This window comes from Condylura cristata, unplaced genomic scaffold, assembly GCF_000260355.1.
Source record: "Condylura cristata isolate star-nosed mole 26May11 unplaced genomic scaffold, ConCri1.0 scaffold00010, whole genome shotgun sequence".
Classification (NCBI taxonomy): domain Eukaryota; kingdom Metazoa; phylum Chordata; class Mammalia; order Eulipotyphla; family Talpidae; genus Condylura; species Condylura cristata.
This window is the reverse complement of record NW_004567111.1, coordinates 50,758,409-50,778,366: the sequence shown is the minus strand read 5'-3', so window position 1 is coordinate 50,778,366 and position 19,958 is coordinate 50,758,409. Positions and strand designations below refer to the sequence as shown.

The window sequence follows — 19,958 nt, the reverse complement described above, 5'->3', positions numbered from 1 at the left end:
AAGAGAAGAGATCTTACTTCCCTTACATTCCAAAGTTCATAAGCACAAATTGAACCCAGTTGGTGTGGTTCCAGGATCTGGCTCTTAACCATTCCATGTTGGGGTGTCATTTAATAAGGCTTAAACTAAGTCCCCACACCTTGCCCAGCAAGGTTTGGGAGGCTTGAAAAAGTAAAAGGTAATAAGGTTGTTATGGGAACCAGGCCATAAAACAGATCCCTCTGATCAAGAATGTGTAAGCAGAGCCAGGATACAGTCTGTGTCTAAGGTCAAGGCCCAAGACCAGACAACCCAGCATTAACCAGCCCAAACTCTCGCCAGTCATGAAAAGCCCTTGCTACAGGTTATGAAAAGAAGCCTCAAGTCCTTCTACCCATGCAGACCTCTCCCATCTCACCTTCTGCTTCTTAGTGTTTTTCAATAAATGTCTGTTCTGTCCACTCTGTCTCTGGTAAATTCTTTCACCCCAGTGCCTCTGGCCTACACCCCATTCTTTGCCGCTACATGCAATAATGTCAAAGCGATGGGGCAGTGGTAAGTAGTGTCAAAGACGACCAAGCTATGAAGTCCGAAGGGGCTCCACTGCATTTAGTGACAGGAGTTCATGGGTAATTTTGAAGAGAGTTGGTTCAATGCTTTGATGAGGGAAAACCCAATTTGCTGTAATTGAAGTAGATGGTCAGCAGAATCATGGAATACAAGATACTTTCAAGAAATCATTTGAGAAAGAAATCAGCCTATGGTTGAAGCCCAAAGAATTGAAGGGCTTTCAACTGTATCTATGAATAAGAGGTGGACAGAGTTCCCTTTGGCAGCTCTGGAGTGTCCCTAGTGTTACAGGGCAACCCAGATGTGATGTGGGTTGCCTGACTGTGGGTGCTCACCTGTGTGCTTAAGAGGGACTCATCATAAGACTCAGCTTCTGGCAGACAAAAAGGCTAACAAAGGGTTTATTTACAAAAGAAGCGGAAATGAGGAAATGAATAACACAGGGAAAAAGAGATTATTTGGTGAATGTGTCCTACCAGTTCCACTGAGCTAAAATTCCAGTAGCATGCTGAAATCTGACAAAAAGACCAATAGCCAAGTTTGTTCCCAGGCCCACATATCCCGTTGGTGCGTAATTTCACCCTCAGTTCCCAGCAATCCTCCCTTAGGTGATGATGACATTATGGGATTTGTAGTTCCTGGTGTCTTGAATCTTTTTTGGCCTGGAGTGGGGTTGGGGTCCATAAAACCTGTGTTTGGGCCCTCCCTGGTGGAGCAGCGGGTTAAAGCACAGCACAAAGAAGCTTAAGCCATCTCCGCATGAGTTCGATCCCCGCCTGCCCCGGAGGTGACCACATGGCGAGGCAGACCTCTCCTGACCTACCCACTGCTCCGCTCAGCAGTGTACTTCGTCGATCTGCCTGTTCTGCTCCCCACTCTGTTCCTGGTGAATCCTCTCACCCTCCGCACCTCTGGCCTGTACCCCAGTTCTATACAAATAAATAAATCTTTAAAAAAAAAAAAAAAAAAAACCTGTGTTTGTGGAGTTTATTCAGGGTGTCCATTCCCCCCAACTGCTCTTCATTTTGACTTGGAAGCAACAGGATTACTCTTTCTGCTCCAAAGCATGTTTACCAATAAAGCTTGGCGTTGGTGAGGAGAAATTGAGCTATGAAGGGAAGGAAAGGGTGGCACAAGATTGTGAAAGTATTTTATCAGTGAGAAAATTATAGTTATAGGTTGAAGGATAGTAAGACAATGGAAGGAAACTAAGCTGAAAATACAGGAGGCAGTGGAGACAGGGAGTATCAGTGAAACTGAAAGAATGACTTTGGAGCCCAATAAAATGGTACTCTTGGGCTGGAGGTAAGGCTTGTGGTCTTTTGATTCTTCTGGTGGTGGGAGTGTGGCAGGAGACAGATATGCTTCTGAGACTTAAAGAGATAAGGATGTTAGAGAAAAAAGGGAGTCTTCAGAGCCTCAAATCTCTACATGAAACTAAAAATGAAGTCATCTACAGAGTACAGGTGTTGGGGCAAACATCTTGAAGAAGATGTTTTTAATCAAACATGTATATGTATTAGTTATATACAGTAAAATTGTGAAGAGTGAAGCTCTGATTATTGCTATCAGAATATGAGAAGAAACTAATGTAGACAGACTATTATGCTGTGGTTACAGACTGGTTTTGCTGCAGTTACAGACTGGTTTAGTTGTGTGAGGCATTTTGTCTGTCACTTGGCTGCTGTGGCTAGTCTGGTTCTGTGTTGGAGAGTTCTGCAGCTCTGGGTGCATCTCCTGCTGTGTCTTCAGGAGTAGAAACCTGGACTGGAGTCTGGCTGCTATATGCCCCCAGTTGCCATAGGCAGGAAAACACCATCTTAGACATGGGGCTATTGTTTAGGAGAGGAGCTGCACATCCTCAGTGGTGGAAGATGTCATCATAATGGCCTTTACTCAAGACAGTACTGGACACGATTTTGGGTAAAACAGCCATTATTGGCCTCAATAACTCGTTTTTCCCGTTTGTTAAGTGAATCCCTTTATCATTTCCTAAGCTTAAGCAGTCTTGCAATTGTGTGCATGAGTGAAGAACCCAGATAGTATTTAGTAAAGTATTTGTGCAGCAGGGCGTTGGCCAATTTAGGAACTCCTAAATCACTCTCTGGAAAGGAGCCAAGCTTCAACCAGGGGATCACAAAGGTAACAGTACAAATGACCAGAGGAAACCTCATTTTACCCTTCAGAGAATTGAGGTTTTAACTCTTTAACTCTTGGTAACATAATCTTTAAAGGAAGTTAAGAACTGAGATCTTGAATGTAGGTCTGTTATATTTCAAAGTTCACACACCATATCACATCTTTGAAGATCACTTAGCCCAGAACAAACTTAGGTAAGATACAGTAGTGTTCATAAAACACCTGAATAGACGATAGTGATGAAGCATCTGAAAAGCTAAACCTATGATTGTAACTGTAAGCACCAGAACTATTTAGACAGATTTTCCTTCAGTTGAGAAGAGGGGAAAATATGCTATGAAAACTTGTCCAGGCATAGAACAATTTCTCTCAAGTCCTCTTTAACTCAAATTAATTAAATTAATTTCAAGCTGTGCTAACGGCGAACTGAATCAGGTAATGTGGGTATTGGCAAGTTTGAAGACCGTTTCAAAATGGCACATTTTGGACCATTCATGTCAAATATGAAAGGAAAATAAGCAAAACACTAAGGTGAATTTTTATAATTTCTCAAGAGGAAATATACCAGTAAGTATACACCTAAGCGTTGAAACCTCAAGTCAAATCACACCATAATGTATTTCAAAGAGAAATTTCAAATTTAACTTTGATTAAATTGCATTTCCTATTTGTTGAAATAAATATCATCAGAAAATTGTTAGGTAGGTATTTTATTGTATACATATTAGGTACGTAACTAAAAAAGAATAAAAAACCTACTCTTACAACATGAGAAGACAATAAATAAATGATAGGTACTATTATACAAAAGGAGGAACTGAATATAAGACTGATTTTTCAATCACATTCATATTACAGTTTTAAAACTTATTACACTGGTCAATTATTTGAAGCCAGAGTTGAAGAAGAATGCATGACAGTTAAGTGTTAGTTCAGAAACTTAAAAGACAATTTGGTTACTATTATTTATGTGTGGGGAGAAGAAAACTGTTTACTACATGTAACTATGTTTCAGGGGAAATGATTTTAACAGAAAATTTTTTTATTATTAAGAAAACAAGTTTAAATATTATTTTAGAAATACTTCCTACATTTCAATGACATTAAATATATTTCTTCTCTAACTCCATTTTAATAATCTATAAACAATATCAAATAGTTAAACTATCAAGTAACAGAAGTTAAAATTCTAACATTTTAGATTAGTCAAGTTATAAAAGGAACTAAAGAAATTCAGAGTTAACATTTCAAATATTTGGCACTTTGTCCTTCTTATCGCTAAGTGGGGTATTCGGTTAACTCTACTTGGTAACCTCCGTTACAATACAAAAGAGAGAGGCCGAGAGACACAGATGCAGACTCACTAGTGTTGTTGGTACAATAAAAGTAGTAGTGTGGGTAACCAGAATCTGGTGAAGAAGCAGGCTAAATCTTTTGCCTTACTAATTCAAGTCACACTACACATTATAATGGCTGACTTTCAAAGTGACCCAGAATTAATGAATGGCCAAAACAAACATCTGCGTTCTGTTTAAAGGCAAGGACACATATCCTAAATTTTAAAAACACTTCTCTGTAAAAAATATTTTATCTACAGTATCTCATTCCTGAGAATGCATGCTGTATTTATATTTAATGACTTATAATTTTGGTATGATTTAGGACTATTAAAAGTGAAAAGGGGAAAATGCTACGGTGAAGACAGAACTGGCCATTTAGAGGTTAACTTAAAGTGGTCACATGTTGATTCTCAATGATGGACATTTGAAATTTATGTTGCACTGCAGTGTTACTTCGATTACCTAAATAAGGAAGAAGCTAATATGACAGTGAAATATACCTGTATTCAAGGAACACAGTAACTAGCTGACAAAATTTATCTATCCTAGACAAAAACTCAGTCTGTTGAGACAGACAAGGTAGGATTAGCTTCAAAACACATAAAAGACAATTACTTTAAAGTGAATGTTAAAAAAGTGCTTCCTGCTATGAATATTAGGTACTTGGCTAAGTCCTGACCTAAGAGATATATAAAACCACAAACACCAACCAGACAAAGCACGCCAGGCATAATAAAAACCCCACTCCTATCATAGCTTTATTTCTCTTCTGTTTCTGTCTCCAAGTACATCCCACACAGTGCTGCATTAGGGCGGCAAACAAAAGCATCTGTTTCATTACCCAACTCTGTTAACTGTTCCAGTGAAGACACACAAGGATAATGGTCTTTCAACATATCTGGCAATTTAGAAGTCTTCTCCTGAAGACGCCGAGAACGTCTAACTGGTGTTAGAAACTTAAGCTCTTTAAATGCAGAATTTGTTTCATCAAAATGCATCTTCTTTTTTAAGCTAAAAACAGCAAAACAAATGTTTCCAGTTATAAAACAAGCTAACATTTTGACTTTATATTTTTATGTTACTTATATATAATTTGTATTTTACAACCATGATATGACTGTCTTTGGGAAAGGATTATACACTCCTTAAAGTAAGGGACTTACTTTTTTCTCTATTTGCTGTTAAATTTTATACACAATGAATACTTGAAAAGCTATAGAATTAGGTTAACAAATCTACAGAATTAGGTTAACTGCTCTCTTCCAAAACACTAATATCAACAAAACACAAGAGTGAAATGTGCCAATGATATTGTTTGAAATCTCTTAAAAATGGCGGTTTTCATCTTCATCTGTTTTTTAGATACCACATTTATGACCCCTAAGCATAAAAAAAAATTACAGCACATTGCATTTTAAAAGTTTACCTTTGCAAGTATGGTGTAGTAGACACATTATATTTAATTAAGCAACTTGTCCTGGTTTCTGTATTAGGAGTTTTAACATCACTGATCGGATCTTTGGTATTGTCATCATTCGATTTTTCACAATCTTGAAACACTACATTTTTTTGATGTTTATTTTTAATTTCCAGTTTTCCTGAATCTAGATTAATACCTGTATCTTCAATGCTGACTTCTTGGATTTGTTCCTTGATTGCACAAGTCTCCTCAATACTTTCCCCTATAGAAACGTATTTATAGATTAAGCTTTTGGTCACATTTAAACAATAAAATCACCAATCATTCACTGTTGGCCAGTTTTCAAAATAAAAGAACATCTCCTACCCATTAAATTTCCCAAACAAAAACTGCTACCAAATATTTAACAAATACTCTCTCCCACATATCAGGATTTTTATAGTTACAAGTATAAAAGTGAAATCATCTCAGTCCTTTAAGGCCATATCCCATACAAGAGACATGCTTGAAAGTAATTATAAAATGAGAAGGTTCCATAATTGAGGTAAGAGCAAGGGTTATGAGACACTGTCCCTGTCATCAAGTTTATAGTTTAAAAGACATGAGGAACAACGACAGAGGCAATCAAGTACACCAAGTATTGCAACGGCAACCAGGAAGTGCAAATAAGCCAGTGCAGTCCAGGGGGAAGAGAGGAAAGGAGGAGGTCAAGGAAGGCTGTCCCAAGGAAGTGACATTTGAAGTGAGGTCTAAAGGATTAGTCGGACTTGGATTCAAAGATGAAGACTGGCTTGGAGAGACCCAGATGCAAGATAGATCATTCTATGAAATTAAAAAAAAAAAAAACAAGAAACAACAGAAAAGAAAGAAATTCAGGGATGTGGAGGAGAGGAAGACTGAGAGGAAGCTGGCATAACAGACAGGATATTTTGGGACAAGAGAAACGTGGAAACAAAATTGGGGTGCTACTATTGTCGAGGTTAGTAGCAATAGGTGACCCAAACTATAGTTATGACAGTAAGGATGGAGAAAAGTGAGTGGATTTTAAGAAATTCTTAGGAAGTTAAATTGAATTTAATTAGCTGGAAAATAAGGGTAGGGTGAGAAAGTAAAACATAATCCCAAGATGTCTGGCTTGGAGAATTAGATAGTGTTATTCACCAAGAGGCAACCAAAAAGAAGAAAAAGTTTAGGGAGAAACAAAACATTCAAGTCTAGACATGTGAGGTGAAACAGCCAAGTGGTATTTATCTGTTATTATTGTCTTGCATTTCCCAATGGTGTTCTCTTGCAATTTACAAATTGTTTGTAAATTTGATTTTCTATCTGGAACTTAAAATTAGACATTCCATAAAGACAAGAGTTTACAGATAACATTTCTTTTTACAACTAAAGAAAAATATACTTTCTAGAAAAGATGCCCACAAATTAGTGTCATTCTATTAAGGAAAAATAAGATGGAGAAATAACTGAACCAGGTTTAAACACTGGTTTTATCTTTCCACAGGTTTCTACAAGCCAGTGAGAGTTATGAAGACTCTTTCTGAAATCCTTATTTGCACTTGCTGTCCTTTAGCACGCTAGGCACAGGATTTGGTTATTCTTACAACTTTCTCTTCCTTTGATTTGTGGTATACTAGTCTTTCCTCCTCTCCCAAAATTGTTTCTCAAGCTCCTTCTTTAAATATAATCAGTAAGGTCAGACTGCATACACCTGTATGTTTCCCCAAAGAACATTAACAGTAATCATAAATTGAAATATTCTTTGTTGAACTACACACACAGCCAATAGAAACAAGATTTCCGCACACATGATAAGTCATGAACTAATTAATTCCATTAAATTGGTCTTTTTAAAATACCATAACTAAAAACTAATATGTAACACAATTTAGAATATTAGTACAATTTTATATTTTATTTCAAGTGTAGCTCATAACCTAGATCTCTACATTCTAAATTTATTTTGTGTACTGAGAATAAAGTACTTTTAATTACTCTGGAAAGCAATTTAGCAGTATGTATCAACAGTCTAGAAAAGTACAGACCATTTGATTCATGCTAAAAATAAATCAAGAAACTAAACATATTTGCTGCTTGGTGATAAACAATTATAGTAACAAAACTAGAAATGACTCAAACAAGGAAACAATTTTTATGTAGTCATTTCTTCTCTCTTCCCAGCTAACTAACAATAATAATGGCTAAGCATGTGCCCGAGAGTGACATTTACATATATTATTTCATTCAGTAGTCTCAATAATCTTAAGGAACAGAATAACATTATCTACAGATAAGCATGGAGTTATAGTTCTTGCAAAATGTCAAAGTATTTGATACAACCTAATCTCTGAATCTAGAAGTCAATTATATTTTATTTATGTAACAGCTAATGAACCTACTTCATCTCTATCTACTATCCCTGGCAAAGAGGACTCCTGAATGAAGCATGGACCAGATAACACAATTTAATAGGTGAAAGTCTTTAAAAATCATCCAATCAAAAGGCCTTTTGTTTCCTTCTCCCATTTCTCCTCCTTCCCCAAAACTACATTATTTTTAAGATAGGAAATTAAAAGTCCGCAGAGGTAAGTTAACTCACTTAGTGATATTCAATGACAAATCTGGGTCTTTAATCAGATCTCCTGATTAAAAATTCTTTAAACTACCTAAAACCACTGATCATCACAGATAGGGCAACAGAAATATGTGGAAAGGAACAAACTAAAAATTTTAGAAGTTTAAAAAGATAAAAGAAAAATAATTCAACAAAGACATCTAATAAAATCACAATTCATATGAAGGAAACAAAGAAACTTACCAAATTTAACTTTTTCTTGACTCTTCATTGTTAGAATATCTACGATTGTATGACGCATCTCTTCGATAGGCTTAATTTTTTTTAAATGAAGAAAGCAGACCAGGTAAGTTTTGTATTTTCAAACATTAAGTAGGTTATCCAAGTTGAAAATGCTAAAACTGTGAAATATGAAACCAAAACTTCCTTTTCTAAAATAAGGCAGTAGTTCTTAGGCTTTTCAGAATGGGTATTCAAGTTGAAAAACTACTCTTTTCCAATGTATAGAATAAAAATGAACCTAAGGGATAGAATTTTGATTTTAGTTCTACAACTTAGTCCTGACTACTCATTAAGCTTTCATTTGGGGGGCACTAATTTTGATACTTGTTTTCTAGTTTCTGCTCTGTTATAACATATTTCTTTTTACACTACTGTGCTCTAAGTGAAGCCTTGCACCCAGTTATGTGTCCTAGTTATACTGCCATAAATTGTGTTAAGTTTTTTCTGCTTCAATGTAGTAGGACCTAACATTCTTTTCCATATGGAATTCTGTGAAAGATAGGTATCCTTCAGCAAAGTGTTTTATATCTAACAGCCACTGAGACTATCTGCTGAATATTTAACTTCTGATTCAGGTGAAAAGTCAAATAGCATTTACTGGCTTTGCTGAGACAAAAGTGAACATAAGCTTCTTAAAAAAAGGTTAAAAAGAATTTTTTGAAAACTCTTTGTAAATAATCTCTAAGTAAATGTATTCTTGAAAAACTTTGTTAAAAGGAAATACATTTTAGGCACATTTACCCATAAATACAAAAAACAACCAAGCTAAAAAAAGTCAGGATAACAATTTTTGCTATACCAGAGACTTTTTGTTGCAACATACTAGGAAGAGGTGAGAGGACAGAAATTCACTATGGTGGTAACAATGTTATAGAAACTAGTTCTTGTAATTTCTATACAAGAATAGGAATAAACAAATAGTATATAAATGTGAGTACATTAACGGTTCATTCCTAAAGTCAAAGAGTTGTTTTACAAAGTCATCAGAACTTGCTAATAAGTCAAAGTTAATTCCATTTGCTTTGTATTCAACAAATTTCAATATTAAAAATTCAGTTTCCCAGATTTCTCAACCAAAAAATGCACCAATGGCAAGCTGTATTAAAATATTTCTTACAGCTAGTTTTATTAAATGTGTATTTCAGCTTATATCCATTTGTTAATGTCTGATTACTCATCATACATGAGCAAGTTTTAGAAAGCTGAGAAGCAGCTTTTATAATGCAATCCTTAGTCTTTAAACAATCATTACAATTACATATGTAGCCACAATTCTATCAATTGGAACTGTTGTGTTCCAAGTTAATTCTGAATCATTTATACTTAAAACAGGTAATAAAAAATGTCCATGAGTTTCAATCTCACCTGAGCTCCTGCCAGAATGGCCTTCTCATAGATTGCAATAACATTTTCAATAGGACTTGTGATTGGTTCAATACGTGCAAGGCATATCCAATATTTAACAAGTTTCTTGGCATCTGGAATATTTTTAATGAGGTCATTCAATGTGATCAGTATTTCTTCTTTTGGGCATCCCTAACATAGCAAGGGAAAAAAAAGCAAGAAATAAAATGAATACTATCTTTTAATCTATAAACTATAATAATAAATAAGCTTATTTTAATCAAGATCTGTGATAAGACTGGACAGAAAACTTCATAAAAATATTCACTATTATCCTCTGGATTACTCCATTATTATGAATGGCTAACAAGAAGTGAAAAAAGGGAACAAAAAATGAAATTGTAGATAAGAAAAACAGGAATAATAGTCTACTTGGTCTCAAAGTTTACCTTCTTATATATAGTGGAAATAATCTACATGTTAACATTTATTTAGAATTTTTATACCTACTAAATGTTTTGTGAGAATGCTGTCAGGTTATTTATTTTGTATTTGTCAGGTTTGACCCTAAGTTTAAAAGGGATCTGTTAAGTAAGAGCTACATATAGTTAAATAGTAAGAAAGGAAAATTCCATAATCTCAACAAAAAAACTCAGTAGAGCAAAAACAAGACTTGAATCAATGTTTCCCAGATTATAATTATTTAATTGGTCCTCAGAATTACAAAAAGACTTAAAGATGTTTATGAAGACTAGAGCTGGGTTTGAAATCAATGCTATTTATATCTGAGATACTAGTAGGTGACCGAAGCAAAATTAAAGAGCAGTCAGGGAATAGAGGACAATTCTTGAGTTGATTTTGGTCTAAATTATACAGCTACAATAAGTCCAAGACCATGATGACATCAGTTTAGATTATTGGGGTTCTTTCTGCAAATATTTTGGCTTTTTAATTCAATCTGTGATAACTACTGCTTAGTAATTTGTGTTGTTAGTCCAGTAAAATGAGTGTGAAAAGTACTGAAAGAATCTATGAAAAATAAGTTACACAGGTAAAGGTCCCATTCTCCTGCCACTGTACATTAACATCTTAGAGGAATACATTATTTACAACTGGAATAAAAATTTCTGGTTTTGATATACAAATGCAATGAAAATGCAATCTGGGCCTCCCTGGTGGCACAGGGGATAAAGACAGTGCTATCAAGCTATCAACCACCACTGCAGCATGAGCTCCATCCCAGCCTGGCCAGCGAGCTGCATAGCACAGCAGACCTCTCCTGTCTTGGCCACCGCTTCCCTCCGCAGTGTATTTCAGTCAATCTACCTGTTCTCCTCACTCTGTCTCTCGTGAATCCTCTTACCCTCCTGCACCTCTGGCCTACACTCTAGTTTTTGTATGTATAAATAAATCTTAAAAAAAGAAAATGCAATCCTTTAAAGATTAGAGGAATAATCTCACAATTAACATTAAATCAACATAGTACCATTCATACTGCTCACAAAAATTGACAACATAACAATATTTATAAACTATAAAAAGCCATACAAATGTAAAATAAAGATACCTCATTAATCAGGTTCAGGCATTCAGAAAATGTCTTGTTTACTTTTTCAGTAAATAATCTTTGTTCATCTTCTTCAGCCATGGTAGTCCAAAAGGACCCAACTGGCTTCTCATTTCGTTCTTCAGGTTCAGACTGAGTAACCACCGCAGTGGGAGGCCTCTTTAGTATTTTTCCTTTGCCAGCCTTCCACTCATTCAGACGAGCTCTGCAGTTAGAAGTAGTACATAAGCATTTCTGTGACATGATGATAGAATATTGTCAAATATAAGTTAAAAAGTATTTCAGGCCTTTTAAGGGGTTCCATGCTAGTGGCACATTCACAGATCATAAGTTTAAAAATATACTGATATGGGCCCTCCCTGGTGACCTAACAGCTGAAGGTCTAACATTATGAAGCTCTCCCAAGCCACTGCAGCACGAGTTTGATCCCCAGCTAGGGAGCTGACATGGCGTGGCAAATCTCTTCTGACCTGCCCGCTGTTCCCCTCAGCAGTGTATTTCTGTTGATCTGCCTGTTCTGCTCCCCACTCTGTCTCTGGTGGGTCCTCTCACCCACCACACCTCTGGCCTGTACCCCAGTTCTGTAAGCATAAATAAATAAATCTTTAAAAAAAAAAAAGAAAAAGAAAAATATACTGATACATACAATACAAAATACAATTTATTATATGCTTAAAAATCCCAAGAATGTAGTTTTAAAGAGTGAGGTTAAAAAACATTTCCCTATTTCATTAAACATTTTAATTATACAATATTCAAATGAAAGATAAACTAAGTCATATTACTATTGTCAGCACAGGCAGAAAAGAATCCACATCCAAAAATACTCTAATACATTCAAAGAAATTACAAATCAAATTCACAAATTAAAAATTTGTAAACTTGGCCCTCCCTGGTGGTGCAGCAGGTTAAAACACTGCACTAAGAAGCGAAAGCCACTTCCGCGTGAGTTCGATTCCCGCCTGCCCCGGAGGTGACCACATGGTGTGGCAGACCTCTCCCGACCAGCCCACTGCTTCCCTCAGCAGTGTACTTCATTGATCTGCCTGTTCTGCTTCCCGCTATGTCTCTGGTGAATCCTCTCACCCTCCACATTTCTGGCCTGTAACCCAGTTCTGTATGAATAAATAAATAAATCTTAAAAAAAAAAAAATTTGTAAACTTTTGGTGGAGATAGCAATGCAGTATATATGTTAAACTATAATGCTATATATGTAGTTATAAACCAGTTACTTTAAAAAGTGTTTTTTCAATTGAAAAATTAAACTAGGGCCCTCCCTGGTAGCGCAGCGGGTTAAAGCACTGCACTGAGAAGCTAAAGCCACTTCCGCATGAGTTCGATTCCCGCCTGCCCTGGAGGTGACCACATGGTGTGGCAGACCTCTCCTGACCCACCCGCTGCTCCCCTCAGCAGTGTGCTTCGTCAATCTGCCTGTTCTGCTCCCCACTCTGTCTCTGGTGAATCCTCTCACCCTCCACATCTCTGGCCTGTACCCCAGTTCTGTACAAATAAATAAATAAATATTAAAAAAAAAAATTAAACTAATAAAATTCCAGGTACTTACTTTCTCTCTTCTGCAGTTTCTTTGGGCCGAGCCAGTCTATTATCAACAGTTGTTTTTGCTATAGTATGTCTGCGCTGGTCAATGGTTTTTGACTTTTCTATCAGTTTGAGTTTAGAAGATGCCGCAGGCCTGACGACAGTTTCAGATGTCATGTTTCTTGATAGTGCATTATTTCTTTTTAGATCCTGAGAAGAACTAACTTTGAAACTAGATACAACTGTATTTAATTGTGGTAATTCTTTTTCCCGAGGCACCTTCCGCACTGTGACATTGGCAGAGGTTCTACCCACGCTCTGTTTCACCAGGCCCTGTTTCATGGTGTCATGCTTCTTGTCCTGGTGACTTCTAATAGGAGGTCGCACAAGTTTGTTTTGAGATGTAGTGCTCACAAATTTAGTGGTAGTGGTCATGTTTGAAGGGCAATCACTTTTCACAATTACACTGCTGGTGTTTACAGGCTGAGGCTTTGTAACTTTAGAGAAAGTAGCTGAAAGTTTCTTTGTTGTAGAGCCCTCATCTTTGATTTGCAGAGGTTTTCTAAACGAATTAACCTTAGACTGAACAATTTGGCCACGATAAGATCCAAGGACAGGTTTCTTGGGCACGGTAGCATCTTGCTTTGGTTTTTCTGTAGATGTTTGTTTCTTTTTACTATTGTTTTTAAGGTGAAATGCTTGGCTTAATGTCATTGTTTGACCGTGGGGGTCATCTTTAATTGGCAACTGCAGAGCTTGATTATTATCCTCCAAACGTGAATCAATTGCTATATTTGAATTGGTTAATTCATTCGAAGATTTTAAAGGCATACAATTTTTTTCCACTCTTGTATTATGTTTGCTCACGATAGGTCTACCAAAGTTTTCTTTATCAGCCTAAAAGAGTATTTAAGACAAATCAGTATTTCAGATTTCAGAACTCTTTTTTTTTTCTTTTCAGGAAGAGTTTAGGAAAAGGTAAAGTTTATGAGGGTTATGTCCATAGCTTACCATTTTGGTATTAAGTTTCAGAACTTGTGTTTCTTTTTGCACCCAGTTCTCGGATGTCATCACGCTCTGGTCTTTCCTAATTAAAAAATAACAAAATTAACCCTGTACCAGAGAGGTTCCCTTTTTTTTTTAAGAAGAGATGGAAAGATGTAATTAACTGAATTCCTTAGATTTAAATTGAGGCAGCAACTGAACTGAGATTTATACTGTAATTTCATAATGTTAACAAGATGTCAAGAAAGTTAAAGCTATTCCTTCAATCTTAACATGCCCATAAATATTTTAAAACCAATTGATAATCTCATTCTAAATCATCTTTTTAGTCAAACAAGTCTTTAAAAAAACTACAAAAACCTTTTTTAGGCAACACTTTGCTCAGTAAATACTTAGTAACAAGACTTAGAGTGAAAAAATTATTTTAAAGAGTTCTCCCAAAAGAAATGCTAAAATTCTCTCATAGCAGGAATATAACGGAACATGCAAGAAAATAATGATAATGATGAACCAGAGACATTTTGTGGGTGGAGTGGGGAATGGGATCAAAAACAGTGGAGGGAGGGAAATGCGCTGGACTATGGTGATGGCACATGGGTGATTTGGTGATGGGAAGCCCAAGGGAATTGCAACTGAGATGGAAAAAGGAACAAAATGATGTAAAAATAAACTATTATTTTTAAAAAATGCTAAATTTACCACACGCAGCTTAATGTACTAAGAATATAAACTTTAGTTTCTAGATAGCAATGCATTTAGAATATATGTCCAAAGAAAATACTTCCTCTAGTATTTGACCTAAATGCTTCTACATTAGATATAGATGGGTTAGTCAAGCTGTGAAGCTTTCTTAACTACTAAATACAATGTTTTTTGCATACTATGAGGAGATTAAAAGGTTGACATGCCTGATCCTAAGATAGCTCTCAAGTTCAGAGATATTGAAAAGTGAAAAAAATGTACATTTCAGAGACAACAAAATATTGGTTACATTGCCTTTCACATGTATTTGCTCATATGCTCACATGGCATTTTGTCAATAGCTTATATATGCATTCTGAATGAGGAAAGCAGGCCCACTAACCAAGGCACCATGGTAATTATTTTCTAAGTGTAAGTTTTTTCTCTTCCTCCCAGGTATTGCCAGTAGCTGAGAGCATAGCAGTCTCCCCAGTTTAAGCTCCTGTGTTTACTACCTGGGTAGTAGATATTCTTCATAGGATTCTCTGGCCTGTATCATGTGGGGTGAGGGAGTTGAAATGCAGTTTGCTCCCAAGATGATACCTTATCAGGCACTTTATTGGGTATGTATAGTATACTGTGAATGTAACCTCACTGACAAAATTAGAAGCAGTCTTAGTAAGAAGTAGCTTATATTTTCCCCACCAAATAATAGCAGCCTATAGGTCTCTATTCTCATATACTCTGCTGTTCCTCCTGTTTAATGGATGAATTGGCATCATGCTGATTCAGAGTCAAACTCTCTGTTTGTGGTCTCCATCCTTTCTACTCAGGAAGGTTGTTCCTGTGATTATGTGCTCATCCTCCTGTATTGTATAACATATACTGTATATTAATATATGTATTTATATGTACACTAGATATATATGATATATACCATGACATATACACTATGTATACTAGTATAAAAATTACATATTATAATTAACATTACAATACTATAATACTATAGTATAATATATCTGTCCCTCTAGGAAGTGATTAAAGGACAACTCTGGTACATTTTCACAGAACTGAAATGAAATAAATTTAACCCCACCTGGATAATATCTGATTGTCCTGTTTGTATGTAAAAAAAGTTTTTCTTTTTAACAGCTGTTCCTTGAGTTTTTGTCTTCTTTGCTCTAAATAACAAAGGTCAACAGCCAACAATAATTAGAACAGTATCAAATAAATATTGATTAAATAAAGATTTTATTTTCAAAAATGAAGCACCTGACATCATGGCTTGTATATGAAAAGTTTCCAGTTCACTATAGCTTTTGAGAAATAATTCCATGGATTTAGCATTAGATACCTACAACCACTGAGCATAAGAAACACACTATCATCTGCTAGTTAAAAAGGGATAACATCATCTTCAACAGGTTACTGAAAACCAAAGAAACTACAGTAAATGGTAAAGACGAGACATTTCATTTTTAGTTGTCCCATGTAGAGAACAAAGAAATACTAATGGTACTTCTGAAGACCTAGCCAACTCGCTATTTCCATAAAGTCAAAGCATAACATTCCCAGCATCTGGACCGCCCCGCTCCCCGGGAACCTGCTCCCGACTCCAGCGGCGCGCACGTTCTGCGCAGGCGCACTGAGTTCCCGACAGAGACTGGCCCCGCCCCCCATCCCGGGCCGGGGGCTCCACAAGCCCCTCGCCGAACGGACTCCGCCCGTCGGCGCGTCATCACCGCCGGCGGGCCAAGCCCGGCCAGTAGCGACGGGAGGCGAGGCGCTACATCCTTACACCAACGCCGCACAGCAGGCACCACTCTGATCGCCACGCTCGCGGTTGCGGGCGCCGAGCGACCCGTTTAGGATTCTCACACGCGCCATCAGGGCAGAAGCTGGCCCAGGCAACCCCGGCTCCGACCGCCCAGCCCGGGCGCTCCCTACGCCCGGCCCCGTCCGCAGGCGAACGACCGCTCGCCGGTTCGCAGCCCTCACCTCTGAACGCAGACTCGCCCCGCTGACTCGGGGGCAGCTGCAGGTCCCGGGGCACGGTCGGGGTGCTCATCACCGCGCGGGGTCGGAGGCAGCCTCTTTCGCACCACCACCTGGCACTCGAGGAGCCCAGACCGTAGCGCTCCGACGCGCCGCTGGGGCATTTAGACTGCGCGCCAGCCGCCACCGCCCATTGGTGCACGGCGTGAATTGAATGGGCCAATAGGCGTGGAGGGGCGGGGCCTGGGGCCGGTCTTGAAGCGCCCGGCGCTGAGGCTCTGGGTTTTCAAACCTAAACAAGGCTCTGGGTCTTGCACTTGCAGGGGGCGGAGCTGCGACTTGCTAAATCTCTGTTCTGCAGTTGTACAAGGGACTAGTCTTTAGTCGCTCCAGTCCGTTGAAGGCAAAAAGGAAAAATGCTTGGCTGCACTTCTTAAACGTCAGCGATTTCGGTGTGGAGGAGGGTTTAAACAACGGCTACCGTACAAAAAGCGCGTGTCTTCCCCTTTCACAAATATTACTTGATTGCTGCACCATTGCTCGAAGGGGATGTGGCTATCTCATATTTCACAGATGGGTTGATGGACTCAAGTTATTTGTCCATGTTGTCCAGCCTGCAAACGGGAAGTGAAATAAGGGTCTACTTTTCTTTGTAACTACCCAATTATCAAATGGGGTGGTGGGTAGGCATGAGGATGAGATGAAGAGAAATCTCCTCCCCATAATTCTGTGATGATAAAATGCCACTTGTAGCCATCTCGTGTGCCTGGTTTTTTGGGGTTTTTTTTTAGATTTTTTTTCTATTACTCAAAAAATCTTCACTATTTATTTAGCTTTCTGACTCTGTAGTTGTGCCTTGAATACTTCAATAAGAAAAGCCCCTTTGATTCTGTTCCACGCATATTTAACACACATAGAGCCTCCCTAAGCCTGGATGACATGTTTCCTTTTTTTATGTTTTTTAAACACAGTCATAAGATCTTTAGGTCTCACAGAGTGAACCCCTCGAAGTCAGCACCCACCACATGCAAGTTTTGGTGCTTTCCCAGCTTTTTTTGGTATAACGGTAAACAATTCTACTACGGGGTACGGGACAGCTGGTTTGTTAGAGGCTGTGGTGTAGGAGAGCCTTCAAGGGTTGGTCAAACGCTGGACCGTCCTGAATGCCGCTACACACCTTCCCAGGAAGAGGAAACAGCTCATGTGTCTGTTTTTAAGGGTGGTGCCATAATCTTTCAGTTCTCATTTGAAGATAATCACCTTCAATAAATCCACACAGACACCCATTCCATAAGATCAGAGGAATAAATCAGAGCTGCAAGGTTTACACGGTGGGAATAGAATTGATGGAGCGCTGTGCGCTATGTCTGTCTGGTTTAAGCACTGGATTCTTTATATTTCTCCACTTACCTCACTGCAGTGTTTCAGTCGGGCTATACGTAGGGGGCAAATGGGACAGTGATTTCTATCTTCCCTGTGTCAGGCGAAGATCTTCACCGCTGGCTTTCAACTGTGGTGAGTTTGTTACAAGACAGGGAGAGGGCTCAGAACCCCAAACTTGTTCATTCTAAATAGGTTATGCCATCCACCCATCAAGACAGAGTTTCAAGACAAAACATACTCTAGTGCATAAGACCTTTAATGGAAAGGAACTTTAATACAATTAGTGTGCCACAAAGAAACGACAAAGAGTAAAGTTCTCAAACCACTCACTTACCCACCCCTCACAGGTAACACCCAGCCAAACAGGGTTGGCTCAAAGCAGAGCCACTGATGCTGTGAAGCCTGCCACAAGTCTAAGGCACCTCCTAGTGGGGCCCCATAGGAAAGGCGCAGAAGGGGCCCAGCACCTGGGACTGAAGGTGCAAAATCAAAACCAAGATAAACGCTGCCATTGTTAACCTCCCCACAGGTCTGTCATCCAACTCTGCTTCAACCAGTCCAAACCAAGAAGCAAAGCAGTTTCTTCAAATGTCTCCATGTGCATCCTCCAGGTCTCCTGCTCTCCATCCTTCCTGCCTTCCTTCTTCCAGTCTCCTCTTCAGCTTCTCCACTTTCCCTTCTCAGCTCTACTCTTCCTTGGGCAGGGGCACCGGAAACTCCACTTTTGGGGGGGACCATCCTGTTACAAGTTTTTCCTGACTTTTTCTTCAGGCAGAATCTTATAGTAAGTAATATGTTGCTAATGAAAAAGTTAGAGTATTCTGTAGATTTTTTTCTTGATCTTTCTTCATTTTCCCACTTTTAGTATATGTTTAAGACCAACTTTGGCAAAAGCCATCACTATCCCTAAGACATCATTGCAGTGTATACTCCCATTATTATTGATCATTTACTAAATTTCAGTAACTAGGGATTAAGTAACTAGGGATTCCCATTACAAGTTGAAAAAAGGGCCCTCCTTAGTGGCGCAATGGGTTGGGACAGATGCAGCACTGCAAGCTAGCCACAGCCAAGTAAGTGAGAGTTCGATCCCCTGCTCTGGAGGTGACCCACATGGGGAGGCAGGCCTCCCCTGACACGCCTGCTGCTCCCCTCAGCAGTGTACTTCAGCTCCCCACTCTGTCTCTGGTGAAGCCTCTCACCACCCCTGCAACTCTGGCTTGTACCCCAGTTCTGTATGCACAAATAAATAAATCTTAAAAAAAAATCAAATTGTAAATTAAACATACTGAAAAATGGAGGATACGTAACCATTAAAAAAAAAGAGTTGAAAAAAGTGTAATAAAATATAACAATTAAAAAGTAACTCACGGGGCCCTCCCTGGTGGCGCAGCGGGTTAAAGCACTGCACTAAGAAGCTTAAGCCACTTCCACATGAGTTCGATCCCCGCCTGCCCCGGAGGAGATCCACATGGCGTGGCAGACCTCTCCTGACCCGCCCGCTGCTCCCCTCAGCAGTGTACTTCGTAGATCTGCCTGTTCTGCTCCCCACTCTGTCTCTGGTGAATCCTCTCACCCTCCGCATCTCTGGCCTGTACCCCAGTTCTGTATGAATAAATAAATCTTTAAAAAAAAAAAAAGTAACTCACAAATCTCCCAAATATTACACTAAGTTAAAGAAATCAGCTGCAAAGGGTCACCATATGATATGATTTATTTATGTGAAGTATTCAAAATAAACAAGTCTATAGAAATATAACACAGATTGGTGCTAATACATATTGGTGATTGCCAGGGTGGGGGGAACATGGCGAAGAGACCATTTAATAACTTGGCAGTGATGGAAATGTTTTGAAGGTTGCCAGAGGTGGTGGTTGTACAAAATTGTGAATGTGGTTCTCCTTAGTGGCACAGGGGTTAAAGTCTCAATACTATCAAGCTATTGCCAGCTACTGCAGCAAGAGTTTGATCCTTGACCAGGGAGGTGAACCACATGCCATAGCAGACCTCTCCTGTCACGCCTATTTCTCCCCTCAGCAGTGTATTTCAGTATATTTGCCTGTTCTACTCCCCACTCTGTCTCTGATAAATCCTCTCACCCACCCTGCACTGTTGACCTCAGTTTCTGTATT

At 38.5% G+C, this 19,958-nt stretch overlaps 1 protein-coding gene across 2 annotated transcripts; it reads right to left on the bottom strand.

The window, feature by feature from the left end:
• Positions 1 to 3,891: 3,891 nt before the first annotated feature.
• Positions 3,892 to 16,517, bottom strand: CKAP2 (cytoskeleton associated protein 2). 2 transcript variants are annotated; one of them, XM_004680339.2, is made up of 9 exons: positions 16,447 to 16,517; positions 15,545 to 15,629; positions 13,771 to 13,846; positions 12,785 to 13,656; positions 11,220 to 11,424; positions 9,674 to 9,844; positions 8,270 to 8,339; positions 5,455 to 5,710; positions 3,892 to 5,039 (listed from the first exon to the last, which is right to left on the bottom strand). In XM_004680339.2, exons 1-9 carry the CDS (start codon positions 16,514 to 16,516, stop codon positions 4,787 to 4,789), a joined length of 2,058 nt encoding a protein of 685 aa, XP_004680396.1. In that variant the 5' UTR covers position 16,517; the 3' UTR covers positions 3,892 to 4,786. The 2 variants fall into 2 exon arrangements, with proteins under 2 accessions (XP_004680396.1, XP_012578642.1); XM_012723188.1 differs by lacking the exon at positions 15,545 to 15,629 and having other exon boundaries at positions 16,447 to 16,512.
• Between the last annotated feature and the right edge of the window lie 3,441 nt (positions 16,518 to 19,958).